At 46.9% G+C, this 27,604-nt stretch overlaps 12 protein-coding genes across 12 annotated transcripts; 6 read left to right on the top strand and 6 right to left on the bottom strand.

Annotated features, from left to right (window-relative positions):
• Window positions 1–1,635: 1,635 nt before the first annotated feature.
• On the bottom strand, window positions 1,636–2,793 carry CTRU02_210379 (transposase; the record flags this gene model as incomplete). Its single annotated transcript, XM_036733604.2, has 1 exon — window positions 1,636–2,793. One exon carries the CDS (start codon window positions 2,791–2,793, stop codon window positions 1,636–1,638), a length of 1,158 nt encoding a protein of 385 aa, XP_036574696.2.
• Window positions 2,794–4,915: 2,122 nt separating this feature from the next.
• Window positions 4,916–5,821, top strand: CTRU02_210380 (oxidoreductase; the record flags this gene model as incomplete). The annotated part of the gene is made up of 1 exon (XM_036733603.1): window positions 4,916–5,821. One exon carries the CDS (start codon window positions 4,916–4,918, stop codon window positions 5,819–5,821), a length of 906 nt encoding a protein of 301 aa, XP_036574695.1.
• A 1,694-nt stretch (window positions 5,822–7,515) lies between these two features.
• On the top strand, window positions 7,516–8,571 carry CTRU02_210381 (zinc-binding dehydrogenase; the record flags this gene model as incomplete). Its single annotated transcript, XM_036733602.1, has 1 exon — window positions 7,516–8,571. The coding sequence occupies one exon, from the start codon at window positions 7,516–7,518 to the stop codon at window positions 8,569–8,571; it is 1,056 nt and encodes a 351-aa protein (XP_036574694.1).
• A 570-nt stretch (window positions 8,572–9,141) lies between these two features.
• On the bottom strand, window positions 9,142–9,532 carry CTRU02_210382 (uncharacterized protein; the record flags this gene model as incomplete). The annotated part of the gene is made up of 2 exons (XM_036733601.1): window positions 9,142–9,293; window positions 9,355–9,532. 2 exons carry the CDS (start codon window positions 9,530–9,532, stop codon window positions 9,142–9,144), a joined length of 330 nt encoding a protein of 109 aa, XP_036574693.1.
• A 731-nt stretch (window positions 9,533–10,263) lies between these two features.
• Window positions 10,264–11,046, bottom strand: CTRU02_210383 (uncharacterized protein; the record flags this gene model as incomplete). Its single annotated transcript, XM_036733600.1, has 1 exon — window positions 10,264–11,046. The coding sequence occupies one exon, from the start codon at window positions 11,044–11,046 to the stop codon at window positions 10,264–10,266; it is 783 nt and encodes a 260-aa protein (XP_036574692.1).
• Window positions 11,047–14,875: 3,829 nt separating this feature from the next.
• Window positions 14,876–16,469, top strand: CTRU02_210384 (saccharopine dehydrogenase; the record flags this gene model as incomplete). Its single annotated transcript, XM_036733599.1, has 5 exons — window positions 14,876–14,972; window positions 15,047–15,390; window positions 15,430–15,522; window positions 15,579–16,184; window positions 16,245–16,469. 5 exons carry the CDS (start codon window positions 14,876–14,878, stop codon window positions 16,467–16,469), a joined length of 1,365 nt encoding a protein of 454 aa, XP_036574691.1.
• Window positions 16,470–16,730: 261 nt separating this feature from the next.
• CTRU02_210385 (Kynureninase 1) lies at window positions 16,731–18,320 on the bottom strand (the record flags this gene model as incomplete). The annotated part of the gene is made up of 3 exons (XM_036733598.1): window positions 16,731–17,621; window positions 17,675–18,075; window positions 18,134–18,320. The coding sequence occupies 3 exons, from the start codon at window positions 18,318–18,320 to the stop codon at window positions 16,731–16,733; spliced, it is 1,479 nt and encodes a 492-aa protein (XP_036574690.1).
• A 502-nt stretch (window positions 18,321–18,822) lies between these two features.
• On the top strand, window positions 18,823–20,191 carry CTRU02_210386 (indoleamine -dioxygenase pyrrole -dioxygenase; the record flags this gene model as incomplete). The annotated part of the gene is made up of 2 exons (XM_036733597.1): window positions 18,823–19,146; window positions 19,199–20,191. The coding sequence occupies 2 exons, from the start codon at window positions 18,823–18,825 to the stop codon at window positions 20,189–20,191; spliced, it is 1,317 nt and encodes a 438-aa protein (XP_036574689.1).
• Window positions 20,192–20,603: 412 nt separating this feature from the next.
• On the top strand, window positions 20,604–21,015 carry CTRU02_210387 (4Fe-4S iron-sulfur binding protein; the record flags this gene model as incomplete). Its single annotated transcript, XM_036733596.1, has 2 exons — window positions 20,604–20,775; window positions 20,831–21,015. The coding sequence occupies 2 exons, from the start codon at window positions 20,604–20,606 to the stop codon at window positions 21,013–21,015; spliced, it is 357 nt and encodes a 118-aa protein (XP_036574688.1).
• A 133-nt stretch (window positions 21,016–21,148) lies between these two features.
• Window positions 21,149–22,850, bottom strand: CTRU02_210388 (aldo/keto reductase; the record flags this gene model as incomplete). The annotated part of the gene is made up of 6 exons (XM_036733595.2): window positions 21,149–21,481; window positions 21,541–21,630; window positions 21,692–21,778; window positions 21,839–22,015; window positions 22,086–22,286; window positions 22,341–22,850. 6 exons carry the CDS (start codon window positions 22,848–22,850, stop codon window positions 21,149–21,151), a joined length of 1,398 nt encoding a protein of 465 aa, XP_036574687.2.
• Window positions 22,851–22,894: 44 nt separating this feature from the next.
• On the bottom strand, window positions 22,895–23,101 carry CTRU02_210389 (uncharacterized protein; the record flags this gene model as incomplete). Its single annotated transcript, XM_070205436.1, has 1 exon — window positions 22,895–23,101. One exon carries the CDS (start codon window positions 23,099–23,101, stop codon window positions 22,895–22,897), a length of 207 nt encoding a protein of 68 aa, XP_070060679.1.
• A 710-nt stretch (window positions 23,102–23,811) lies between these two features.
• Window positions 23,812–26,397, top strand: CTRU02_210390 (fungal specific transcription factor domain-containing protein; the record flags this gene model as incomplete). Its single annotated transcript, XM_036733594.2, has 8 exons — window positions 23,812–23,902; window positions 24,080–24,328; window positions 24,384–24,580; window positions 24,645–24,939; window positions 25,006–25,090; window positions 25,152–25,519; window positions 25,579–25,789; window positions 25,842–26,397. The coding sequence occupies 8 exons, from the start codon at window positions 23,812–23,814 to the stop codon at window positions 26,395–26,397; spliced, it is 2,052 nt and encodes a 683-aa protein (XP_036574686.2).
• Window positions 26,398–27,604: the final 1,207 nt, after the last annotated feature.

Genomic DNA, 27,604 nt, shown 5'->3' on the forward strand with positions numbered 1-27,604 from the left:
GCAACAAATACTTAGATGTTATTTTAAGCTTGGAAATTCTGTATTAGCTACTGAAAAATTTTGTTGTTTTTCGTTTGCTTGAGGTTGGACACATTCCATCTCATGAATGTGAAAGAGCTATGGACATCATCGATTCCACAGCGCCGATCTCCACGTGAATTTACGTGGCTGTCCTTCAGTGACTTATCTGTAACTAATATAGTTTTACATCACCATTTGTCATCTATTGAGTTTGTCCAAGCTGGTTTCCGAGATTCAAGCTTGGAACCGCAGGTTCGGACGACTCCTGCCTCAGACAAGGGTGAATTGTGTCGATCAGGTTCCTGCGTTCACTACTATCATACAATTGATTACTAAGATTCATGTTAAAGTAATATCTACGGATTCTGGAAGTACCAGAGGTACCTTTGAATTTGTTTTCGAATTACACTACAATCAATGTTGTAGTAGAAATCGCGCAGGTGTTGCTTATGTAGCAGCGTGAAGTGCGGGGGGAGCTGCGGCTTCCCATAAGGTACTTGATGGGACAAGAGATGTTGATCATACCCACTGCGAGGCCACATCATAAAGTAACTTTACTTCTTGGCTTGTCTGGGCTCATCAGGAATGAGGAACCAGCGTTGCGGAATAGTTAACTTTACTGCAGCGATTTTCTCTTTCAATCAAGATTCTTCAGACAACTTGATATCAGGCCACCTCGAATGTAAGTAAATCCCAAATCCTTCACTATCGACTGCTAAGTGCCTCTAGATACAACGCTGGAAGAGGAGGGATTCAGTCATACTTTCTCCCGCTAATCAAAACCTAAAATCTTGAATACCTTTGTAGTCGGTATCATGACTTTTAATGGAGATTGATACTATCCATGCAATGTAATGGGTGCTGCTGTAAATAGCTACTTAGAGAGGGAGATAGCTCAATTTCATCACTTATTTCTGTTATGAAACGTGAAAAGCGGATGTGACTTTGGGAACAATAAACCTGTGGTCGTTCAGCATTCGATTGGATATATATAGTTCGCGCTAGCCTTATATCCAGTCTGATGAAAACTTTACTTTTTAGCACTTTGCTCTAATCGCTGGAATGCCTTTCCAATCAGTCCCTTCATGACTTCTAGTGCCTTGTTGTCAAAAAACTCAAGTACGCTTTCAATCTTCTTCCCAGTTCCATCCATTACGATAACGAAGATGTACTCGCGCTTGAGAAGCCATTCTTCGTCATCATCATCCCGCTGGAGGTGCGAATGGAAGCTTCCTCCGCCTTCTGCCCATACAGTGACTTGGTTTTCCGCTTCATTAGGCCATGTTTTCTTTATCTCCGTGGTGAAGTCCGAGAGAACAGCTCCCAGATTCGTCACCGAAGAGACGAAGTAATCACGGCCGACAGGTGACTCGAGCTTCGCAGAACCAGGAGCAAAATGTTGCTCATAATTTTCGGCGAGAACATCAAAAAGTTGTACCGAGTCAAAGTTTGACATCGCTTGAAAGTAAGTTGCCGCAGTGGCGAGAAGGGTAGATGAAGGCGCCATAGCAGTGGTGAGGATACTTCGTAACGTCGCACACCCACTTCTCGCACACCCCCACATTTCGCACACCCATAAATTGGGTCATCATGAGGTATTCATCAACTTCATAACTATAAGTCTGATTCGTCTCCTGCAACTGTGATACTATCGCCAGTTTTAATAGGTAATTCAGGCTCGCTAGATTCATCTGAGCTATCCTCAATTTCGCCAGCCTCAATTTGGGCTTTGTGAATTGCCTCAATGTTGGCAAACTTCGAATTTGGGCTCATTTGGACCTTACGCCGCTTCCGTACCATTCCAGCCTCAACTTCTGCTTCCAACATTGCAATCTTCTTCTCTGCTGTAGCCAATTGATAGTCCTTTTCATCAAATCCCTTTTGAACCTTCCGAAACAACAGTCGCTGCGTTTGCTGATCTTTATCCAACTTGCTGAATAAGCTAAGTTGATCATATAGATCAACTGTCTTCTTGGGCGTTGACCAGGCTACTATGGATGTAGCAGATGCCCAGTTTTCGTCTTTTCCACCATCAGAGGCCCTCATAGGCGTAGAATAGCCTGGCTTTGAGGGCTTGGAAGCATTCTCAAGCAGTAGAGGGCTCATGAGCGGTCGAGCTATCGAAATGGGCCATAGTCCTGTTGCTTTCCAGCCGCTTCTGATATTCTTGCTTGAAAATGCCATCTGGCGTGCTTTTCCATAGCAGGTAAGAAAGTTCCGTTTGCCTACAACTGTAGAATCGTTGTGTTGAATGAGGTATCCAAGCTCTTTTTGATAGGTCGCCTTGAGAGGCCCAAAGACTGCTTGGTCTAGAGGTTGGAGAACGTGGGATGTATGTGGCGGTAGGAAAAGGAGATATATCTTGTGTTTATAACAGAGATACATAAATTCTGTTGTTTCATGACTGCCATGACCGTCTAGGATCAATAGTCTCTGCTCAGAGGGATGATCAGGCTTAGTCAGAGGGATAAAGATGTTCTCAAGCCATTCCACAGCTGTAGAGTCTGAAGTCCAGCCATTCTCAGTTGCTGTGAACTTCCAACCACTGTAAATATCACGTTTATGGATATCAAGAGGAAACCATTGTTGTTGAACCGATTTCCCTCGATAAATAACAAGTGGAGGAAGCGCCTGACCAGTTGCAGAGACACACTCAAGCATAGTTGTCCAAGCCCGAGACCCAGGCTGTTTTTTTCGCATTGATGAGCTTTCTGATGATCCCAGTACTAAGCCATTTGATCCTCTGCCTTCTAGGATACCAGTTTCATCCATGTTATAGCGATGATGTGGTTTGATCGCCTTGATCTCTGGAAGGGCGAGTTGTTGAAACCATTGCCTGATTACATTAGTTGAGGCCCCATTGACACGCTTAGAATCGATGGCTCTAGCTCTATGAACCTTGATTGATGGATTTCTCTTAATAAAGAACTGAATCCAGTTTCTCCCAAGTGGCTGGGTAGTGCCTCTGATGTCTAGGATTCGCTGGGCAAATTCCTTGAGTTGTTGATGTGTTGGCGGCAGCCCTAACGCCGCCTGGATACGCACCCATTCAGCTAAGTGACTTTCCTGTGCTGGAGATAGCTTCTGGAAGCTAGAGAAAGCTACATTTCTTGCCTGTGAACCCTTTAATCGAGACTGGAGGGTTGATGGTGGAATTCCAGCATCATGAGCTGCCTTTCGGACACTCTGCCCACTTGCAACTGCATTGAGAGCTTGATTGACTTCTGTTTCCGTATACTGGCCCATTAAGCGTATAAGAGTAACTATTCAAAGAATTATAATAATCGCTGTAAAAGTGGTGAAGATATTAAAGAATGTTGAAGAGGGTAAAATTCTACATGAGCGATTTATGGGTGTGCGAAATGTGGGGGTGTGCGAGAAGTGGGTGTGCGACGTTATAGCAAAGGTTTCAGAGTGAGTTTTTGTGTGAACGGGTCTGCAGCGTCGTTCTGCAACAAAACTTGAGCTACAGCGTGCTCTATATTATAGTCGGAATGGTGTAGCGCCAAAGAAAGTTCCTGCTGTTAGTGCTGAACGGTAGTAATGAGCCAAGAGCGCGGGGTAAGAGCAAAGCATCGTTAGCTAAAAGCTTCCGAGTGATTTTGTCAGCAAATATTACTAAAAGCCTGTTTGGGTCTCCTTGAGATACTTTCAAGGCGTGGTAGCGTATGTCGTCCAGATATACCCTTTCATTTCAAGCGCTTGTCCAGCGCCGATCAGGTAACAAGTGGCGTGGGGTAAGGATGGACCTGGTCGCCTAACTGGTTTCTTAAAAAGATTTACCTAGGATACCACGCTGTTCCACATCTATCAGACCAAGACTTCGCAATAAGCATATCTAACGTGTTGAGATACAAAGGAGCTTTTCGGGTATAAGCCGCTCTATGACGGAATCTACATGGTAACTTCAACTGGAATTGACTTGTCATTAGTGAACACTTTTCCCAATTCAAATATATCTCATGGCTTTTTATGACGCCGGCCAGTAATTGCCTTGTTAGATGTGCACTTCCGCCATGCGATCTTGATGTTTATGCTTCAGTTCGAGGCTACCAAATATCAAATCCTTAACAAAAAGAAAACAGAGAATAAAAAGAACATAACGTTGGGCAGTAATCAATCGTATATTTTAAGCGGCATATAACATCAGATAAGACATTCTCGTCGAAGCCCATCTTTTTCTTTAGCAAAACAGGTGTCGACCATGAGCCAGCCATCTCAGAGCAACAGTCTACAAGACACTGAACAACTAGGATGTGACTTCTAGCTACCATAAGACAGATTCAGACGGTTAGGTTTCTGAAGATACAGGACAACACTATCCGTGGAATGGAAGACTTGATATCAAGACATGAGGTGGCAGAAGGATGCAACAACAACAGAAATCGCATATGGTGATGCTTGAGCAAAATGTACCCATAGGTGGAACTCTGCCGGGTCCTTGATGTCGGACGAGCGTAGATGGATCTGTGAGCAGACGGGGGGGGGGGATGGACTAAAAGCCATGCTTCGGCTGCATTAGGGTGGCTGAGAAATTCTCCAGAGGTTGCTGACCAAATTCCGATGCAAATACAGCCCACAAATTGGTAATTTGAACAGAGCTTCTCGGTTCTAAGCTGCTTTGCTTCCGATCCAGGAAGCCAGGGAGCCCTCTTGGCCTTCAGGCAATTAGTCAGTACTGTCAATTGCTTCATAATTCCATCCGACACCAGCGGTCAATAATGCCAATATCGTTGTTGCTGTGTTATGCGCTGAACAACATAATTACTATTTAAGACTTCTTGGTCTTCCACGTTTTTCGCCTTTTCGCCAGATATCACAGTCACCTACAAACTTCCTGACTATATCACTTCAAATTCTTAAAGTCCCTCATACTTAGATATTTAGCCCAAATATGTCTTCCATCAAAAACGTCGCTCTTGCTGGTGCAACTGGTAGCCTTGGCTCTCTCGTTGTTAAGCACGTCATTGCTTCTGGCCTATTCAACGTCACTATCCTGAAGCGCGCAGGATCCACTACCACTTACCCTGACTCGGCTGATGTCAAGTTTGTGGAAGTCGACTACGATTCTCAAGAGTCCCTTCAAGCCGCTCTTACCGGCCAAGATGCTGTTATTTCGACACTTCCTGACCGAGCTATCGAAAGCCAGATTCCTCTCATCGACGCGGCGGTCACTACTGGCGTGAAGCGATTTCTTCCCTCCATGTTTGGTTGCGATCTAACCAACCCAAACGCTCGCAAGATCCCCGTCTTCGTCCCAAAGGCAAAAATCGAGGACTATCTCAAATCTAAAGCGAAGGAGTCTGGCTTGACTTACACGTTCATCTACACGGGCGCATTTTTGGATTGGGGTATCCAGAAAAAGTTTTTAGTCGATCTTTCCAGCTCCACACCCAGGGTTATCGATGGAGGAGACTTGACTTTCAGCACCACATCTCTTTCAACAATCGCTGACGCTATTGTTGGGGTTCTATCGCATCCTGCAGAGACAGAGAATCGTGCTTTACGGGTTCATGACTTGGTTACTACTCAAAACAAAATTCTGGCCCTTGCCCGCGAAGCTCATCCGACAAAGAAATGGGATCCCGTTTCAGTTTCTCTGGATCAGCTCACTGCGGCAGCTGAAGCAAATATCGCCCAGGGAATTTTTGACCATGAGACCGTGGTAGCCTTCCTGTACCGGGGCCTTCTAGACCCCGCGTATGAGACTACCTTTAAGACGACAGACAACAAGCTTTTGGGAATAAAGTCAAAGGGAGAGGATTTCATCGTTAAAACTGTCAAGGATCTCTTGAATTAGAGTGCAGACTCCATTTGCTTAAAGTAGACCTAGCTATACAATAGATAAGCGATATTAGGAGTAGCTTTAGCAAATAAAGCGACAGTTCAAACTTGACTGAAACAACTAGCGAAGATTGATCATGATTCATTCATTTCGTGTTTAATAAATCCTCCGCAAAAGCAGCACATCTCAAATCAGGTCGTAATAGCCAAAAATCACGGAGACTAATTTTGCCGGTTGAAACAATTGACTATTTCTAAGAAGTTTTCGGGGCCACTAAGAAAGAATTATGGTCCTTGGCCTCTTGGTGCTTAGATTACATGCAATGTGTCAGTTGCTATTGCTCTGGGACGACAACCTTGCAAAAATATCTGCGAGCAAGCACATTCGTGTTCATTGATTCAATGAGGCTGCAGGTTTTGCATTTGGGGTATATCGTGATGCAAACTTTCAACTTTGTATCAAAATTCTGCACATCTTCAATTATCTTCGCCAGCCACTCGTCGTTGGCCTACCAGCTTAGTATCAAGAACTGTTGACTCGACCCTCTAACTAGCGCGAAATTAAGTCACTGTTTGCCATCACGGTCAGCATCAATAAGCTATATGTAATGAATAATGGGGCAAGACCGCTTTTTCACACCCAAGATGGTTTCCAATCTATGATTATTTCAAACCGGTTGCAATATCCTCCCGTGGAGCTTTGCGTGCTTGATTGCTTTCGCCGCGGAGATGTTTGCTGAAAGGCAGATTTGTCATGTACCACCGCGGTGTACGGATAGACATGAACATGGATCTTGTAATGGTGGAACTGCCCACTGAAGCCCCGCTGACACATCCTTGTCCGACCAAGTTTAAAGTTTGAGGCTTTACAAAAGGTTAAAAGCCTTTGAACGATTGGTCAATTTACGATGCTGCCTCCAGATTGCGTCTAGATGCCACGAGGCCAAAGCGGAGCCACAAGACGTCGGCAGAAAAGGCTTGGAGTGCATGCGTGACAATCGTGGAGGTAATTTTTATTACATCTCTGTGCGGCTCACCCTCACTGGAATGATAGACAGATTCGGATGTATATGACCTCTGCTGTTGTTACTAATAGCCGGAACTCCAATATGGTATTCTTTAGCTTCCCAAAATGCCAGGATATTGAAGCTATCATCCGGGTTGACTTACTAATAGGGACACTCTGTTTGCTGGTGGCTCTTCCCTAAATCAACAGCGATTGGTAATGAGACCACCACGGCACAAGCGATTAGCGGCTTCAACTTTGTACCTTACTCTAACCTTCGAGTTTGGTGTTGCGCACGAACCTTTAGTTAACATTGCGTTGCTTGTTCGATCAACTTCCGGCATTGTAATCACATTGACAGACTGTCGAAGATTTTTGAAAGATCCTTACACGTGTAATTGACGGAGCTTTGTAATCATTTGCTTCTGAAATGTACTTCTAAAGCTTTGAGCTGCAATAGTTTATGTTCGGCGTAGGAGCCTCTCAACTCTCTCGTCAAGGTGTATTACCTCCTGGCATATCTCTACATCACCTTCCATATTCTGCTTAGCTGCACATAATACCAATCTATAGAGTCTACAAAAAAATGGCTCCCGAACAGAACAAGTCTCTGATTTACAAGGCGGTGCCTGACACCTTTCCCGAGGCCGGTACGCATCTCACCATCGAGGAACGCCCTATCGACATTGATACCGCTGAACTCCATGGTGGCTCCCGAACAGAACAAGTCTCTGATTTACAAGGCGGTGCCTGACACCTTTCCCGAGGCCGGTACGCATCTCACCATCGAGGAACGCCCTATCGACATTGATACCGCTGAACTCCATGGCGGCATCCTCGTCAAGGTCCTCTACACCTCCTTAGATCCCTATCTGCGCATTCTGATGCGCGATCCCAAGATCAAATCCTACAGTCCACCCTTAAATCTTGACGAACCCATCCAATCAGCCATCGTTGGCAAGGTTGTGCGCTCAAATACACCACAATACCAAATTGGTGATACTATCGCCACATTCTACGGGGAGAATGCCGAATACACTATCATTCCTGAAAGTTCGTTTTCCGCCACCGGCCTCCGCAAGGTCGAAAACACTCAAGGCCTTCCTCTCTCCTATTACGTCGGTTACCTAGGTATGCCTGGCGCTACTTCGGTCCAAGGCTTTTACGAGGTCGGTCAGCCCAAGAAGGGTGAGACCATTTTCATCTCCGCGGCTGCTGGTGCTGTCGGCCAAGTAGTCGGCCAGCTGGCCAAGGCGGAGGGTTTGACCGTTATAGGCTCTGCAGGGTCTCAAGAAAAGGTTGACTTTATCAAGTCCTTGGGCTTTGATGTGGCATTCAACTACAAAGAGGAGAAGCCCCTCGACGCACTTCGTCGCCTCGTGCCCCAAGGGATCGATATTTATTGGGACAATGTTGGCGGGGAGGCACTTGAAGCTGCCCTTGAAATGATGAATGACCAAGGTCGCATCGTTGCCTGCGGGTCCATCAGCGGATACAACTCCAAGCCCGAGGACAGATACGGCGTGCGGAATACATTCTACCTTGTGACCAAGCGCTTGCGTATTCAAGGCTTCATAGTCGATCTGTCACCTCCTAAGTACAATGCTGCGATTGACAAGCTTGCGCCATTGTTCGCAGAGGGCAAGATTCAGGTCAAGGAGGATGTCTATGATGGTATCGAGAGAGGTCCCGAAAGTCTGATTGGAATCTTCAAGGGCCAAACCTTCGGCAAGACTATTCTGAAGGTTGCAGATGTTTAAGTATCACAACAGAGATGTAGACATTCCTTTAGGATAATCACTCTTTGGCGTTGGTTATCTGAAAGCTGACTCTCGAGTTTGTGGTCGTTGTGCTTCAATCTGAAGCCAAAGCCCTATTTCTTTTCGTCTCAGAAAATGAGATGAAAGTAGAATTAAAATTGTAATAAAAAAACAAATTAGGGTTTACCGTCGCGAGTTTGAGTTCGCGATTTGCATTCAATGGCGGTTGTACAAAACCATTAATTTCTATGTTGTATCAATGCCAAGGCACTACCCCACGCAAGAACAGCCAGGTGATGACATTGGAAATTCACACGACCACAGACTGTCTACGCTCGCTTGTTACTGTATTAATCATAATTTTATTACTTCTCTTCTGATTGACTGCAATATTATATTTGCCTCAGCGCCAACTTGCCCAAACCAACATTCCGTTTGTCACACAGTGAGGTGGATGACTGGCCGGCCAACCCAATAAATTGAACCGCTTGTGCAAGCCGGATCTATTATGCTCTAGAGAAGCATACTTTCATTTCATGATGCCAAGATTGTATGTGATTATTCGCCAGTCTATGCAACAGGTTCGTATCCCGATCGAGAGTTATGGGCGGCGCGGTTGGAGAACAGCCAGTAGATGATCATGCCGATGATGGGGAAGAGGAAGACGACTAGACACCAAAGCACCTTGTGACTAACAGTGCGGTCCGATTTCAAAACCTCGACTGGAACAAGATGGTTAGTGGGGGTTTATTTTGAAAGCAAGGGTTGCGGAAGCAGACGTACTGAAGACGATAATGTCCAAGACGAGCACGACGAAGCCGATTATACCACCGCCAGTTCCATATTGCCATGTGTTGCCGTGGCCAGTTGCAGATAGCGTGGGGTCGGAAACAGGAGCTGCTGCGGCCAGTAGAGCAAAGCAAAGCTGGAAAAAGAGGTTCGAGTAGAATGTATGGAGCATCTTTGTGGCGTTTGTGGTGATGGTGCGTTAGATTCCTGTGTAGTGGAGGATGTCTACGAGCTTTGATACGACGAAGTAGTGTATTATTGTGAGTGGTGTGGGGAGGACGAGAGCGTGTGGTTAAGAGGTAGGCGGTGATGATTGCGCAGTATGGACTCTTTAATACCAGTGAGCACTGAGGTGTTGATGACGTCATGTGTATGCATCGTTTGTTGTCGTCTGACCAGCACGCGCCGTGCGCTAATCCCAGGAGGGTATTCTGTGCAACAGCATGGCGGGCTACAATTGGTTGAGGGTTGTCCTGCTGATAGGCTCCAACTACCGACTAGAAAGCCACAGTCTGCTCAAGCCATTTTTGGTTTCTGCAGGTGTTTGAGTGACGTACTCAAGTATATCTCAGGTAAGCATGTTCAAAACTAAGGTGCACGGAGCTTCACTTGGGTTCAAATCAAATTCAACTGTACAAGTCAAACGAAATCCTGATGGAAATAATAATTCCAATGTATATTGTGAAGATAATTATTATAAAGTAATTAAAGATAGTCATTATGTTAATGTCTCTCTGGAGACGAGTGATTAGTGAGTGATACCAGCCCTGTTCTTTGTCCAATTTCCAAGTTTATCCCGTAAGTTTATCCCGTATTAAAATCCCGTCATGTTGACCATTAGTTGTTGCCTTTTGAAACCCCTTAAATTTCAAAAGGTTTTGTAGCATGAAAATTGCTGCGGATCTATTTGGCGTAAAGGTTGATCGAGCTGTTCAAAATGGTTTGAAGTGAGCTCGAGAGGCCCTCCAGGGTTTGTCGAAGAGAAGGGTCGATGCGCTGGAGGAGCACCGAGTTGCTACCGGTGAGGAGGTTGCTGTTCAGTAGAGTCTGCGTCAGGAAGCTGCGGATTCCGTCCAAAGCAGTGCCGACGTTGCCGTTGCCCAGACCCAAAACTCCTCCCAGAATTGTTTGCACACGGTTGAAGATAGAAACAGAGTTGCCAGCGCCACCAGAGATGGCAGTGAAATCAGGCTTCCTAGCAGCAAACTGGTCCAGAACCTGCTGCAGATTTCCTTGGAAGCTGGTGAGCTGAGAAATAATCTGTTGCGACTGGTCGAGTGAGAGGCCTTGGCCTGTTGCATTGAAGTCTTGTAGCTGAGATAAGAGGCTGCCAAAGGTGGTTTGAAGTCCACCGCCTCCGCTCAGGCGAGCAAAAAGAGGCCTGAGGACATCGTTGAGAAGCTTATTGAAGACTTGGTCAAGCCCCAAGGATGCCAAAAGACCACTGAGGCCAGTTGTCCTGGATGGGAAGTTTGCACCCTCAAGGCCGGTGACACCAAGCCTCACCTGCACTACCTCATTATTGATATCGACAAGTTTGGCCAAAAATGAGTCCGGTCCGGCGTTAGTGGTTGTGACTTGGCGATCTTCTACTGCTGGAGCTGCTGGGGCGTCAACTACAGGGAGGGCGAGCGCAGTGACCGTGCTCACTGAAGCAAGAATAGCGACGATGTTGGAAGTACGCATTTTGAAAGAAAGATCAAAATATTGTAGATTATGAGGTGAAAGTGAAGCAGGAGGCTTGCAAAGAAAGTCCGGGATAAAAAGTGGAAGGGCTGGTTTGAAGATTGCCTCGCTTTGAAGATGAAAGAGCTTGAAGACTGCTTGGGGAATCTAATTCCTGGAGGGAAAACAGGTCTGTATTTATCCTTTCCTCGCCACGCTGTTCACTCCTTGCCATCATCACCAACACCACTGAACAGTTGCCATAATTTTCTTCCATGTCTCAGCCGCCACGAATCTGGATCAGCGTTAGGTGTCTGGACCCCAGTATACCCGGGATCATGGTTACTGTTTCTGAAGACCTAGGGGTCTGGCTCTTTACGCAAGAGGCGGCATAATTGGGCTGAAAACTGTTTTCGGCTGAGAATAAATGTGCAATAAACTGCATGCATCGACAGACAAAGGGTATGCGACGTGTGGGCCCGAGACTACTATAGAAATACTAGCGCGGAATAAGAGCCTGGAGCTGCCTAGATGGAAATTTTCAGAGTGGAGGTCAGTATTCCCGTTGTTCGCTTGTTCATGATGTCTCAGTCATGCCGTTTTCATAATTGGGCCACTAATCTGGACCCTTGGACTGTAGATGCTACCCAGCACCAGTAAAGACTTGGAGATTCTTGCCTTGGCGTCATCCTCTTCGGAGAGTCAGACAGTTAACGTTAGCCGTAATGAAGGTTCACTGGCATTGGATTCATTCTAGTTTGGGCAATGTATACAAGGCGAGCTTTGACATCTTCAACTTTCCGGAGCAAAGGCTGCTGCTTGGGGGCGCTAACGGCCTAGCTATGTCACGCTTTCCTCATGACGTTCTATTGCCTTCGTCCCCCAAAGGGATAGTTTGTGGACATTGTTAAACAATCTTTGTTGATCCTCCAGTGAGAGGGATTGCATGCGGTCGAGGCAAAGGATTTTCTGACCCTTTTGTAATCATTCAACAATAGCTTGACTTTCATTTGGTGATTTCTTGATGGTAACACAGTATGTGATATTTAGAAGACTGATGTGACATCCTCAATGTAAGACCAAATTGATTAATCCTGACGTCAATGCAATCGCGCAGGCGCATCGGCAATGGGATGCATAGAGGCCATAGTTAGCAAGCTGGCACAACAAGCAATTGTCAGAATTTGCGCCCTGCATCTGTGTATTCTTGCTTCAAGAACTACCTCGCTGCAAGTTCAGTTGTTTTTAATGTCATTGGGGCATAATTTCTTGAAGATCTCCTGCCCAAGTACGTCAACAGTTGTTTCGTTCTTCTGTCTGTCAACATGCATAAAACCACTTTAACTGAAAATACTCCCCCTGGATGAGATGAGAGAGGTCTACAGAGAGAGCCCGCGACAGTTTTCTGGCTTTCCATCACTAGGAAAATGCATTGACAAGACTAAGAACAGAAATGAAGAGGCTTGAATAATTTTGCGTTTGATTTCGTTCCTTTCCGTATGCGAGTTGATATTTGACTTGTGAACTCCCTTTGGTGGTCATCACTCTATAACGCGTGCATCATAGTGTCAGAACTTGGAATTCACCCCCAACTTTGTCTTGACGTATGCAAAAAACGCAGATTATGACATGCAATTTTTGCTAGCAGCTTACCCTCTGATTCATCATAAGAATTCCGCTTGGTTAGCTGTCTCGATGTTATCTTGGCCAAGTACGGCCATCAGCGGCAGCCCCACGAAGAAGAACAACCTCTTGGGGCGTCTATTATCGTGGATTTATGACCGAAATGGAAGTCTTGTACAGCGGCTCTGTAGGACACCTGGAAAAATACTTCGGGAGTCCGTTAATGGAATGAAACTACAGTCAACTACGTAGCACCACTAATAAATATCTTGATGGCTACGAGCGTTATGCATCTTGTCGATGAAGGTTCACTTGACCTCAACAGCGATTCGCGAAATCTTTTTTCCACGCTTCGGGCCTTGCAAATCTTTAGAGGCTTTGATGAAGATAGAAAGCTGATGTTGATAATCATGATACCAATCATAGTCAGGTAACCACAGTTCTTAGTTTTTAACAGGCTGAGCTATTTCCAGACAAGTAATCAAAGATGTTCCTCACACATACTACGGGCGTTTGCTACGACCTTGCCATGACAAGCAATCGAAAGAGAAATTTTGACGGCTTCACGATATATCTTAGCTTCAAACCAGGAGAATAGTGACACTCCTGCTCAGATTTGGACTGGGCTGGTGAAGTCGATGAGGAGATCACTGGCAGGACACTTACCCTGTAGTGTAGACAAATATACTTGTTGGCATGAAATATACATTTTCCCGGCCTGAAAATCTATTCCACGCCACAGACCGTAATGCTGATGACGTATCGTAGTGAAGATGCAAGCTTTGGTACCGGTCCCCGATCCATTCCAGAAGTTCATGCCTCAAAAGCAACACGAAAATGTCCTTGGTAAATGAAAGAAAGTCAGCATGATGTGGAGCGGCTTATGTCGCGGACAATGTTGGATGGACAGGTGGACAGGCATTGCGACTGTCTTACGTGCACAAGTCGTTCCATACGTCGGTCCTGCTGTTGCCATGCTGTATGATGGTATGATGAGTTGGAAAGTAGCAGCGTATGAAGAACCTATTATCATTCATGAATTTGGCATTAGGGGCCAAATGGGAAGATGAATACTCACAAGCTGTCAGGCTTCATAATCTCATACTTCAAAGACACGAAGGTCAGTCTCTATACAGATTTAGTACAATTTTGAGGATATTCCAAAACAATCATGCCTTGTCATCATTTACCTAGAGAGTCAGCGCAGTAGTCCATGGTCATTATGAATTTACAAGAGTCATGGTGCACACGCAAAAATGCATCATATTGTCTAATTATATAGGGGCCGGCGTGCTTGATTAAGGGACAATATCCAGTGATTTTCGAAAAAAAAAAAAGCGAACTCTCCTAAATCACGATTTACTAGGAAGAAACTACTGAATTTCGATCTGCAATCAGAAAGTCAGTTACAGCGGAAGTGAAATCATTGTTGAGTCTGACGCAACCACAGACGTGAGTCCTTTTAACCGGAGATATTTCGCCCCAGTGTAGATAGTCTGCGAACCCGCGATTGGACAAGCAACCGGCGTGACTCATACTCCACCTGATGTTTCCTTGCTCGGAACAATCTCTCAGGCATAATTGTAAGCGGAAGTTACAAGTAGCTCCGGAGTGTCAGGATCAGCTAGAAATGCCGATACCACCACTGCAGGTATCTGTAAGCGTGACGTGTACTTGGTATTGCTAGGGCAACTTCATAGCAGGGAAGTTACGGATTGGTGCCTGCGGCCATTTATGAAAAAATGCATACCAGCCAGTAAAAATGACTCCAAAGCCGAATCCGTGTCGCTTTGGGAAGTATTTTGAGTTCACTCGATTAGACAACATATGCGCAGCCGTCAAATGTGGGCGTAAAAGAACGAGGGTGCGTACGACACTATTGCAGACTTCTCTGGAGCACCCGTGGTTTCAGTCAATGATCCCTCAGCAGCTACTCCTTGATAGCAAGCCAGCCAGTATGGACCTATCCACACAAACCAATGGGCAACCAATACAACGTAACCAGTCAGGTTCCAGAGAGTTGACGCAAGTGGCCCGCTTGTCATTACGAGATGTCCTGGATTAGTTCGCGACGTAAGGAGTCATAGCTATAGATTAAAAATGCTAGCCTGCCTAGACGTTTCTACCTTATTTCTTGGTACGCTCCTAAGCGAAGACTTTCTTTTCCAACATCATATTATCTACTTCGTATGTCGCTTTGAAACGATCTTCAACCAAAAACAACATGATGTCCCCCAAAAAAATTCTCGTTTTGGGCAGCGGTTCGGTTGCGAAGCCATGTGTTGACTATCTGCTCCGTGATCTGAATAATCACCTTACAATCGGTATGTTCCTTACTGTGTTAGCTTTTCTTGATGCAGCGCTGTGAGTGTGTTCATTTGCTGACGCAGACTTTCAGCTTGCCGTACGCTCGTTAGCGCAAAAGTCTTGTCCCGTAATCAACCTCGGACAACACCGATCAGCCTCGATGTCACCTCAAGCGATCTTGATCGTGTGATAGCAGACCATGAAGTTGTCGTATCACTTGTTCCGTTCATATATCACCCCACAGTCGTGCGATCTGCCATCAAGGGTAAGACAAATGTTGTTACAGCAAGCTATGTCTCTCCAGAGATCAGAGCCCTTGAGAATTTTGCCGTAGAAGCTGGCATCACCATTGTGAACGAGGTTGGAGTCGACCCGGGCGTGGACCACCTGTATGCAGTGAAAACCATTGGAGAAGTCCACGAGAAAGGCGGCAAGGTAGGAGAAAAAGAGTCAGTTGCCATATTGGATTATATAAAATTGATGACTTCGATACAGATCAAAGAGTTCTACTCGTATTGTGGTGGGCTTCCAGCCCTAGAGGCAGCCAACAATCCCTTGCGATTCAAGGTAAGAGAGGAACCCAACCATTGGAGAATCAATTACAACACTGATAGTTTTGACAGTTCAGCTGGTCTCCTCGTGGTGCTCTACTCTCACAGTGCAACTCTGCAACCTTCTTGCAGGAAGGCCGCGAAGTCACAATATCAAGCAAGAACTTAATGGCATCAGCTCAACCTTACTACGTCATGGATGGATACTCATTCGTGGCATATCCCAATCGGAACTCTCTACCTTTTCGTGAATTTTACAACATTCCAGAGGCGCAGACTATCATCCGGGGTTCTCTTCGATACAAGGGAAATCCTGAGTTGGTCAAAGCCTTATTCAGTCTTGGTTGGCTCAATCCAGAAGAAAGATCTTGGTTGGGATCAGAAAGTACATGGGCCCAGCTCCAGCAGAGAACAACTGGCGCTGTCAGTGCGTCTGAAGTTGACCTCATCTCAAGAGTAGATGAGCTCTGCTCATTTAGTGATTTGGAAGAACGAAGCGCTGTGCTGGAGGGTTTGCGGTGGATTGGTCTTTTCTCCGAAGAGAATGCACCAGTCAAAAATAACCTTCTTGACACACTTTCAAGTCGCTTGGAATCACTTTGCAGCTTTCGCCCTGGCGAACGGGACCTAGTGATGCTCCAACACAAGTTTGTGGTGGAGTGGCAGGACGGCAAAATTGTACGTTGCCGATGTAACACCTCAATGATGACTTTCACGGGAAAGGCTAACGTCATTTAGGATCCCATCACTTCGACTATGGAACTTCTTGGAGATCCCGAAGGTGACCACGCAATGTCGAAATCTGTTGGGATAACTTGTGGTATTGCCACCCAGCTGTTGTTAGACGGTCATCCAGCCATTGCCAAGCCCGGTATAGTCGCGCCATACACGAAGGAACTCTGTGATGCTCTTCGAGCAAAGGTGGAAGCAGAGAACATCACATTGATCGAGAAGGTTCTCTAAGCCTGTCTACTAACGTTAAGCTCGTGGCGGGTGAGAAGAGACTTCAAAGCCCGAAGCAACTGGTCTGTGCTACAAAACCAAGCACCATTTTCAGTTCAACAATTCAATATTTGTAGAAGCTACTTTCTATTTCGACTTTTTGTCTAAGATAGACTACGAAGAAGACGTGTTTGGACTATCTTTATTTTTCAATTATTCGGGTTGTGTTCATGATGGCTAAATGTACACCGCGCTATTCTGGAAAACTAATCATTAACACTATTATGCAAGGGCTTTTCTCAATGTATCCATAAACTTCCACACGTCATGGAATGTGCAGTAAAGAGGCACTGGAGCAACTCGGATAACTCCAGGCTTTCTCTTGTCGCATACAACACCAGCATCCACAAACGCTTCTGTCACACGATCCAACAAACCATCCTTCAACAACACACTGAGTTGAGCACCTCGCTCTTGCGGGTTTCTTGGTGTAATGACCCGGAAAGAAGGCTCACTGTCAGTGTCATCTGCAAGGATTCCATCAAGAAGGTGCTCGGCATACGCCGTCAGAACAAGAGACTTTGTCCTCAAATCAGACATTGACGTCTTCTCGAACACCGACAGTGCTCCAGACAAGGCGGCAAGATCGAGAGCGGAAGGGTTGGACACCTGGAAACCGCCTGCACCAACGGTAGGCAGGAAGTTGTTGTCCATGTTGAACCTCACCGACTTGTCTCCTCCGTACCATCCCGTCAGTCTGTGGCGGAACTTGGGCTTGCCCTCGCTCATTTCAACCTTCCCATGCCTCTCGTGGACAAACGCGCCTCCCATGGCACCGGGTCCAGCGTTTTGATATTTGTAGGTACACCAAGCCGCAAAGTCCACGTTCCAATCGTGCAGCTTCAATTCGACGTTTCCAGCAGCATGTGCCAAATCCCAACCAACCACCAGTCCCTTGGACTGGGCGTATTCGGTGATGCGAGGAATGTCAAACAGTTGACCGCTGTAGTACTGAATACCTGGCAACAGAAGTAAGGCCGTCTCTTCAGCATGCTCATCGATCGTCCTCAGAATCAAGTCCGTTGAGATATAAAAGTTCTCGTCGGGTTGAATCTGCACCATGGACTTGGCGGGATCCAGTCCGTGCCACTGAATCTGAGACTCAATTGCATACTAAACACTGTCAATACACGCGACTTCAGTTGATGTTTGAAAAGAAGACCTACGTGGTCACTGGGGAATGGTCTCCACTCCAGGATGATTTTGTGTTTCTTTTCTGTTGGGCGGTAGAAGCTTGCCATCAGGAAATGCAGGTTGGCTGTCAAAGTGTTCATCATAACAACCTCTTCGGGCAGTGCTCCAACTATAGGCGCACTCTTCTTTGCGACATTCTCAGCCATGTCCTGCCAGCACACCAAAGGTGAGTTGCCGAGACCGCTGAAGTGGCCATTGACGCCGATCGAAGCCCATGTCTCCAATTGAGCATTGATGTATTCCTTTACAGCCTTGGGCGGGACACCCAGGGAGTTTCCACAGAAGTAAACAGACGGTGTCTCGTCATCTTCAGATGAGTGGCTACCGTTTGTACCATTAACACCGTTTGCATGGCCGTTCAAAGCTTGCTTGTCTGCACAGGTCGTAAGCACATATGCTACAAATGAATAGGCTGTGTATGCAGGACTTACTGGGGAGTCTTCCGTCTAACGCCTTCTTCTTGAGAGAACCTTTAGTCGGGATGATGAACTCATCGCGCAAGTGCCTTAAGCTATCCTGAGCATCGAGTTGTTGAGCAAACTCAACAGTGTTTGAATTTGCGGGGAACTTGGCCGGGCGTCCGGATCGGATTTGTTCTGCAAAGGCGGCGAACTCCATGGTGAATCGTACGATGAAGTATCTTTAAACTAAGTTGATGAATCGATAATTCCGAAATATGGCACAAGCTGCTTTCTAATCTGGGCATTTTCTGCGTCTTTGTACCCGGCGCCTCCTCAATGCCTCGACGATAACACATCGTCATTCCGCAGATTCGACGCACGGCCCCACACACTTCCGCCATCCGCTTCCGTCGCTCCTCTAGCGCTTCCGCATGTAACCGACGGGTTTCGGTTTGGTCCACTTACACAGTGGGATGACGAGCTTCCTTAGTATTTCCGCAACAAATGACAGGTGATAAGGAAAGAACAGGTTTGCGGAAGAGTTTAAGAAATACTTCATGTCGTAGTTCCCTAACTCGCATTGACCATTGTCCTTTTCTCACTATACAACAAACTTGGTTCAAATTGTGTCTTGGTCCCTTAGGCACAATCCTTTCTTCCACACCTACTCAACTCGTGTTTGTTAGAAGTTGCCGTTTGCTTTTTTTCAGTTTTGAGTCATGTCTCCTCACGCCCTTCCAGTAGCTTCAGAGCGGACACAAAATGATGCAGTCTCATTTGAGACGTATGCGATTTCTCAGAACGGGTTTCTTCCCGCAGACGCGCCTCTGAAAGTTCTTCCAGACAGCTACTACGCACCATGGGAGAAGATCATTCAACACCTCCCCCAGCTTATCAAGTCTGGGAAGCTGAGGAGAGAGGTGGATGCACTTCCAGTCTTGACCACCGACAAACTGCAGAACGAGGCGGAGTGGAGGCGAGCATATGTGATTTTGATCTTCTTGACGCATGCTTACGTCTGGGGTGGGGAGAAAGCAGAAGAGGTGAGCAAAATGGACTTCATATTTTTCCGTTCTTTACTTACCTGTTACATAGGTTCTTCCACCGGCAGTGTCGGTTCCCCTCTTGAAGGTTTCCAAACATCTAGAAGTTCCACCTGTCGCTACATATGCTGGCCTCAACCTGTGGAACTTCTTATCAACTACGGACGACTTTGCGGATCTCGAGTCTTTGGAATCTCTTCACACTTTCACTGGAACAAAGGATGAGGCTTGGTTTTACTTGGTCTCCGTGGCTATGGAGGCGCAAGGTGCCCGTATCATGACCGACATGTTGAATGCGCTGGAATCGATCAAGACGAGAGACTATGACACCATCACAAAGGCGTTGGAGGGGCTATCTGCCAACATTCGGAAAATTGGCGCGCTTTTGGAACGCATGTACGAAAACTGCGACCCAATGGTGTTCTTCTACGAGATCCGCCCTTTCCTGGCCGGTAGCAAAAACATGGCGGCAGCTGGTCTACCGAATGGCGTATTCTACGACGAGGGAAATGGCCGCGGTAGCTGGCAACAACTTAGAGGAGGCAGCAACGGTCAGAGCTCTCTTATTCAGTTCCTTGACATCGTTCTGGGAGTTGAACACACATCAGAGGGAAACAGCAATCCGCACGCCAGCAAATCTTCACCCAAACATAAAGCAACACCAGCCTTCCACGAAGAAGTGCGTAGCTACATGCCTGGTCCTCACAAGCGCTTTTTGGAGCATGTGTCACGCATGGGAAGCATCCGAGAGTTTGCCAAGCTACCAGTTTCTACCCCGGAGCAGGAGAAGTTCCGCGACGCATACCAAGCGGCAACAAGAACCATGACTGAGTTCCGAAACAAGCACCTGCAAATTGTTACCAGATACATTGTTCTTCCATCAAAGAAAGCATACAATGGCTCCAAGGTTGATTTGGCTAGCACATCGGCTGTTAAAGACGAACAGCTTACTGGCACGGGAGGCACAGCACTAATGCCATTCCTGAAGCAGACGCGAGACGAGACGTTGCAAGCAGGGCAATTCAACAAGGAGCGAAGACCATGATTATTTTGACGAAGCTTTTCATGATATATCCATAGAGTTGTTGACGACATCAGCGTGGCGGTTGTAATTGATAGATACCAGACTACTGCAAGGGGAATAAAAGAAGTCAATTCCGCGTGTAACCTCATCGCTCCATTCACGTCTTTACTGATCCACAAATGGGGAAAGTAAGATCCGAGGGGCTGTGCAGCCATGTTCTTGGTGTGCGGAAGCAACTTCGGATCTCGGATGTGTCTCTGCTAGCCGGGTGCCAAGCGATGATGTGGATGTGGCTGGGATCGGAACTCTTCAACGTGCATGGGACCCTCAATCCTCCGAATCATGACCATGTCAGACCCGAACCCAACCTCCGCGGACCCAGGCGAGAATATATCGCTCACCTTCCACTTCGCGAACGACAAGACGAGGAAAAATGGCCAATCAAAATTCAAATGACACATTTGAGTTGTATGATTTACGAGTCGAAGTCGTTTGTCCCCCAGGAGAACGAATCTTGTGCGGTGCTCAGCCGGGTGACCACTTCATCCTAGAGGGTGAAATGTTGCGCTTGCCAACGGGCCAAGGCTTCTCGATTTATAGTCTTGGTTAGTACTTGTACTAATACAACTATACAACGGAGTTGAATTTAACAAACTTCAGCCTCCGTTCTGCCGCTTCTTGCCGCAAAGCAATGGGTCACACATCAGCATGACTGGATGACGTCAGACTCTCTGATCGCATGCCCAGATCCTAATTGCAAATCACAGCTTAAGATCATACGCACCGGGATCAGGACATTCAGTCACGCAGACACAACAGTTGTGCCGCTAGAAGGCAACCATTAAGCCCCTATGTAGTGGCTGCAGTTCATTATATAACCATTACCTCATAATCATTAAATAAATACCCAAATGCCAGCGCCAGAGTTATACCCAAACATTGCTCATTTACAACGGGATAAGTAGTGAGCCTTGCAATTTACTGGCCGCTGCGGTACTCTGCCCCACAATCTCCTAGGCTGCTCAACAGGCGCCTTGTTTTGCATCGATTAGACCCTAGTGCCACAACATTGATTCTGTCTAGATCCCACTCATCAAGTTCAAATGTAAATGTTGTCAAATTATCGTCAACGTGACTTGACACACCCAGTCGAGTCCCGACGATAACTGCACCGACGGATGGTTGCTGAAGAACCCAGCGTGTTGCTACGTTCGCGAGACTGACATTGTGCTCTTGCCCAACTGTTGAGAGGACAGTAAGCAGATCTTGAAAATCTTGCCATGTCCCCCAATTCATCATTATATCGTGGTACTTTTGCGAGGGATCAAGTAAGCTTCCTATCAGGTTCAGTAATAGTGGAACAAACTCACCTTCCTCTGCGATGGCGTCAAGTGTGCCGACTCGTCGTAGATATCAGGTGCAGGTTTGCCAAGCCATTGACTGGATAAAAAGCCGCCGCACTTGCAGCATTCAGCGTTAATCTCTAGCTCACTGAAACCAATGTGTTGTCTGTGTACTTACGAAGGAGCCATAGGTCAATAGCTTCAGGTCATATTTGGCACATACGTTGACCATGAGGTGAAGTGGGCGAGAATCAAGCAACGAAAACTATGGCAGCAATGAGTGGCATGTACCAACAGTGACGCAGTCGTACTTTTGTTCGCATACCTGAACTTGGTTGGAGACAATTCCGACAGAACCGGTCTTGGCTATCAAATACTCGCAGGCCTCAATGGTATGCTCTGAATCGAAATTACAGAGACCAATTGTTGACACCAGGTTTGGATGAATTGCAGTTAAGCGAACCAACTCGACTAGTATGTTGAGGTATTCTTTCGAGGAGTACTATGATCAATAATTCAGTAGAGTACAAGACAGTCATCAGCATTCACAACCCGATTAGCTTGATACTCACGTCATGCCAATGAAATTGAAGCAGCTCAATTCTGCCACCAAGACGTCGATATCTCTCCTTGACCTTTTCAAGTACAAAATCTGGCGTTATAGGCTTCGTCGGGGGCTTAAATATACACCACTTTGTGGCTGCAAGAACCTGCGACCTAACACTGGGAGACAGTCTGTTTCTGAAAGACCCGTACACCAACTCTGCGTCACCCTAAATGAATCTTGTCAGAGAACTATAAACGCAATTGAGAACAACAGCACTGACGTAATGATCAGCCATATCTGCGGCGGTGAATCCCGCCTGAACGGCGCGTATCAATTCTTCTTCCTGCCTCTTGGCAGTACCGCTACCCCATGCTGGGGAAGACAATTGCCATAGACCATTGAAGAGCCTGGGGAATTGATATGGCCCCAAATCGAATGTCTCGAAATCTGGTTTGGTAATTATGTTCAATGACATTAACGTCTTGGCCCGACATCTCAGTGCAGTCTGTGATGTGGATTCCGGGAACAGAGTAGCGAAAGCATCTCGTACTTGACGCTCCCCACGGTTGAAAGGATACTCCACATTAGTAGAATCCCAATGATCATGAACTTGCTTGTAATGTTCCAGTCCTAGAACCAGGTTGTGAAGTTGGTTTTCGAGATTCGGCTGTGGGCCTGCGCTGGTCTCTTTCAAAGCCTGGATAGCTTGTACAATGTCGCCGTCGATGACGCGCAACGAGGCTTGGAGAACATCGGTTGATTTTGGATTTTCATCCTTCACTAATGCCATAACTTGAAGGATTTGAGCCAGACTTCACAGATCATTAACAATTCCTAGATCACTAGCGCGTATCTAGACACATACTTTTGCAGCGATTGCTGCGCCAACTTGGCAGAAATCAAACAACGATTCCAGGCCAGATAATCGAGGCAGGGTTGTGAAAGCCCACCATCGTTACCTAGAAGAGCATGAATGTTTGGAAATTGAACAGGATTTTCAATTAGACGAGTTTGCACATGTTTCACAAAGGTGGTTTGCATCGACGGTCCTTGAGAGATCAGCAAGCGTAGTGACGACCGAAGCAGAGCGGGAGACACTCAGAGACACCCGTCAGTAGGTTTCTTTCGGACTGAGACCGAGTCAGAAAATAACCAGGCATACAGTTTGAGATTAGGACATCGTCCATCATGTTACTGCAACCCGGTAAATCAGTTTCCGTTGGTAAAGATCTCAAACCTCCCGAAACAAATGGAACAAGCGACCTGGATCTCGGATGTACTCACACATGACCGGCCATGATGAGCCGTCTTCCGCCTCCGGGCGGCTTCGGCTACGATCACGTAAAAGAAAAGACGCAACGGTCTGCGGATACGAGTCACGGGAGCCACACACCATGCGGCCCCAAAATATCGATCGTTGGTGGCTTGAATGGAAACTCGGGTGTAGGAGGAGGACGGAGAAAGGCTACTGTCTGAGGGGGTGGGTGTCTCAACCAGGGGGTCCTGTCGAGGACATTATGCTTTCACAGTGCAACCGGCCATGTGCTTACTATCGGAAACACTGTAAATACGCTCGTCATCAGGTTCCATTGTGGAAGCCGTTCGGTTACCCGACTAAGATTAGCGTCGCACTGGTTACGGCACGGAAAACTTTGCTCCCTCGGCATTTGGCTTTGTCGCTCCGCGTCCGATCTTCCCTCTTCCGCGATTCGACTCTGCACCAAGGTGATATCGGTGGTAGCAGCAGCAGTATGGACGATGTCTCGTCGCGGCACTCGTCGCCACACACGTATATTCGCACTAGAGTTGCCAATGCTTGCGATAGTTGCAAGGCAAGAAAAGGTATTACTCCCTACTTTGATCATGAAAAAAAAAGACTCTTGGGTATTTTGTTCGAGTATTCTAGCTACAACAAGCGAGTACAAGCAAGACATACGATACACTAATGCATTTGTTGCCGTCCCTGAGCCAGAATTCGTATACACCTATGTAACTATTTGTATCTAACTCCGGATGTAGTCAAATGCGATGGAAAGTTGCCGTGTAGCTACTGCTTGCGTCGTCAGCGTCCGTCCACTTGCCGGTACTCTCCCCAGCAAAGACGACGAGCGCCGGCCCCGACGCCGAGAACACCGCCTCCGTCTGTGCAGACTGTCCCCGATGTACAGACCGATGCCCGGACAGAGTCTACTCACGATCCATTGGCCGAGGAGGAGACAGAGGTGCCACGAGAAGCACGACTCTTATGTGATGCCCAGGGCAAACTGAGTATGTTACCCCTACCCAGTACTCTGTTCTGATAAAACTGACGAGACTTGCAAAGTCTTTATTGGAGACTGTGCACCCTTGTCATTCTTTCAGACAGTCCGCCAGCTCGTCAATACCCGCGTGGATCCTCATGTCTTCGCCCATCAGACTGAAAACCCCCCCTTCCGGCCGCCCGCTCATTACTCCGGCAGTGGTGAACCCGACCTTCATCCAAGAACTATCCCTCAGGCCGTTGCTACGTACCATGCAGTTGTGAGATAACTTGAGAACCCCTTGACTTGAGACATCATTGACAACAACATCACCTCTGCTGTAGACCAGTGGCCTCGTTGATCTTTTTGATCACACTCGCCTCGCGGACACCATCTGCTCATGGGCTCAGCAGAGTCACCGACCACAAGATGTTGCATCCGCAGCGTTCTATCTTGTCCTCGCAATAGGATATCAATCTGCGGAAGAGGATCTCGCATCAGGATACTTTGAGTATGCGCGCAGCAACGCCCTAACAAATCTCAGTGGCAACATCAATGTTCCTACCATTCAAACGTTTATCCTTGTCACTCTTTATATGTTGGGATCTTGTCAAATGAACGGAGCTTTTCTTTTTTTCGGTAAGTTCATCTTCTTCAAAGACTGGTTGTAAACAAACATGGACTGATGAATCCATGCACAAATAGGCATCGCAGTAAGAGCCGCATATTCTATTGGGATCCACCGCACAGAGATAAACTCCCGTTTTGGACCCGAGATCCAGAGACAACGGTATTGACAAGCCATTAAAAAACCGAGTGTGTCAGTATTTGCTAATCGAAATCTCTGATAGAGATCGGCTATGGAAAAGTTTGCGCATCTTGGATCTATTTCTGAGTACATCTATGGGTCGGCCACCTGCGACTTCAGATATCGACTGCAGTGTGCCTTACCGTGCCATGGAGGATGCCAACGGCCAAGAAACCTTCGATATCCTCGATGCCTCGGCTCAAATTTTCCTCATCACTGAAGGCATAGTAGTTGAGGTGTATTCGAGAAAGAAGGTCTCTTATCAGTTGACTGAAGGTATTTCTAGACAGCTGCGGGACTGGTCCCTTCGCTGGCTCCAGAGATTAAAGGATGTTGTGTCCAACTCCCAGAACGAGGAGGACCCAAGCAAAGTCACTGGAGCTTGTCAGGTTCTTTGTTCATACTACTATGGTGAGCTTCTCGACCACGACCTCTTAATATTTGAACACCCCATTAATCACCCTTAACAGCCGTCATTCTAGTGTCACGTCCCTTCCTCATGTATGAACTACATAAACGATTGACAGAGGGATCGTCCGGAAGCTCAGCTGGCAGAAACGGTCTAGTTTCCGGCAAATCTAAGCTTGCCGATGCATGCATCGATGCAGCAAGTTTTATGGTCGACATACTGGTCGGCTTAACGGAGAAAGGTTACCTCGACGGGCAAATGCCGTTAATTGTGTAAGCAATGAGGATTGAAGTGAGATATTTTGAAGTAGGCTAATAGTATCAGGTCTTGGCTCTTTGCTTCTTCCCTCATATTGGGAGTCGGTTTACTAGGATCTTTCGGTCGCATTCTTGAAAAGTATACCCGCAACTCCATCATGGTACTCGAACATTTTGCCAAAAGAGATGCGCATGCTTCTCAGTACTCTCTCATTGCCAAATCCCTTTTAAACGCAGCTCTTGACTATCTGGAGAAGAAAGAGCTTCAGGAGCGGCTTCAGAGGACGGAAAGCTCCTCGCAACTGTTTGGGCTCGTGCCACGAGACAGCGCCGAAGCTGAGCAAGTCCCCCATTCTTCCTCGCATGACCACCCATCGACCATGAGCACCGACCGCCAATCAACGGGCAAAGCGTCTAATTCTATTTCGGGCTTCCTGGGCCTGGGCTCTCCGCCCTTCGCTGACATGGATGCATCATTTTTAACTTTGTCAAGCTCACTTCCCCGGACACCGGACCTATCCATTCTTGATGGGAGAAACGACGGAGATCACGGGTTCGGTGATCTTAATTTATTCCAACTCCTCGATGGCGATGGCCACATCGATCTTGGCCCTTATATATAAGATCAAGATTCACTGCATTGTGTCAATCATACTTCAGGGAAAAGTTGAAGCAGATCCGTCGCCGCACCCTTTCGGACAATAACCCCCTACTACTGTTACCGGGAATGGGAAGGGAACACTATTAGTGTTTCGGTCGTGACGACATCTATATACTTTTGTTTTAGATGTTTACTGTGGCTTCATTGCTACCCAGTTAAAATATCGAAAAAGTCGAAAAATAAGATCAAAGAAGGTCTGACTGCTCAATTTGGTCAGGAAAACTGCGGAATACATTTCGCGTTGATTACATAATTTTCGTATTGACGATCGCAGGCAAGGTTTTGAAAAAGTTTAGGCGGATGGGATACCCTGGCGAAGCACAGCAGCCAAACTACTATTGATCAAACGCGGCAAGGGTAGTTTAGTGAAGCCTAGCAAAGCTGGCCGCTCTGTTTGGTATGACGATTAGGATGGTTGAGGTGGTTAAGATGGTTGACTCGAATGTGTTATGCATAAGTTTCGTGGCATTTCCCTGTAGGAAATGTATATTATGCGTTTTGTAGCAGAAAACTCTACATGATGGCCAGTATCTGTTCTGGCCGTAAAAGGAATGCTGCTCGAGGTGCAGGGCATTTTCTGGCTGTTCACCGCTACAAAGTCTAGCCGATTTATGGGCCAGTTGTAAGTCATACACTTTACGCATAATACCCTATGTTCCTCACTTAGGAATGTCTCGCCTAGCCACGGAGCTGAAGGGGGGTGGACCTGGACACCGAACAAGTCTTATCCCAATCCACTGAGCCACTGAGCCCTCCCTCGCCCAAAGATCTCGCACCTTGCCGTTGCGAACTAAAGTCTTCTGGCGTACCCCTCGAGTATATCACAGCGTCATTGCGTCGTACAGGCGACTGCAGTACTAGTGAAACAGGAGCAATTCCGTCCATGCCGTCAGGCTAGCAAGGTAGGGCACGGTTTGAACTTAAACTTCCCAGCCCCCTTTGACAACGTCTCATACTATGGACTGACCGCGCGCACTGCCTTACTCTCCTTTGTCCACAGTAGTTTGAAGTGGGAGGAATAAAGAACAAAAAGAGAATATTCACTGCAGGGACTATCACCTGTCAGCCGATCCCTGGCCGACCCTGATTTGCCCTACTGTATATACCCGTCCCCGCTGTCGGCAGATGCGGATTGCTCCAGGCTTCTGGTATCAATCCCCCCATCTGCC

This window comes from Colletotrichum truncatum (assembly GCF_014235925.2).
Source record: "Colletotrichum truncatum strain CMES1059 chromosome Unknown Contig_0007, whole genome shotgun sequence".
Taxonomy (NCBI): Eukaryota; Fungi; Ascomycota; class Sordariomycetes; order Glomerellales; family Glomerellaceae; genus Colletotrichum; species Colletotrichum truncatum.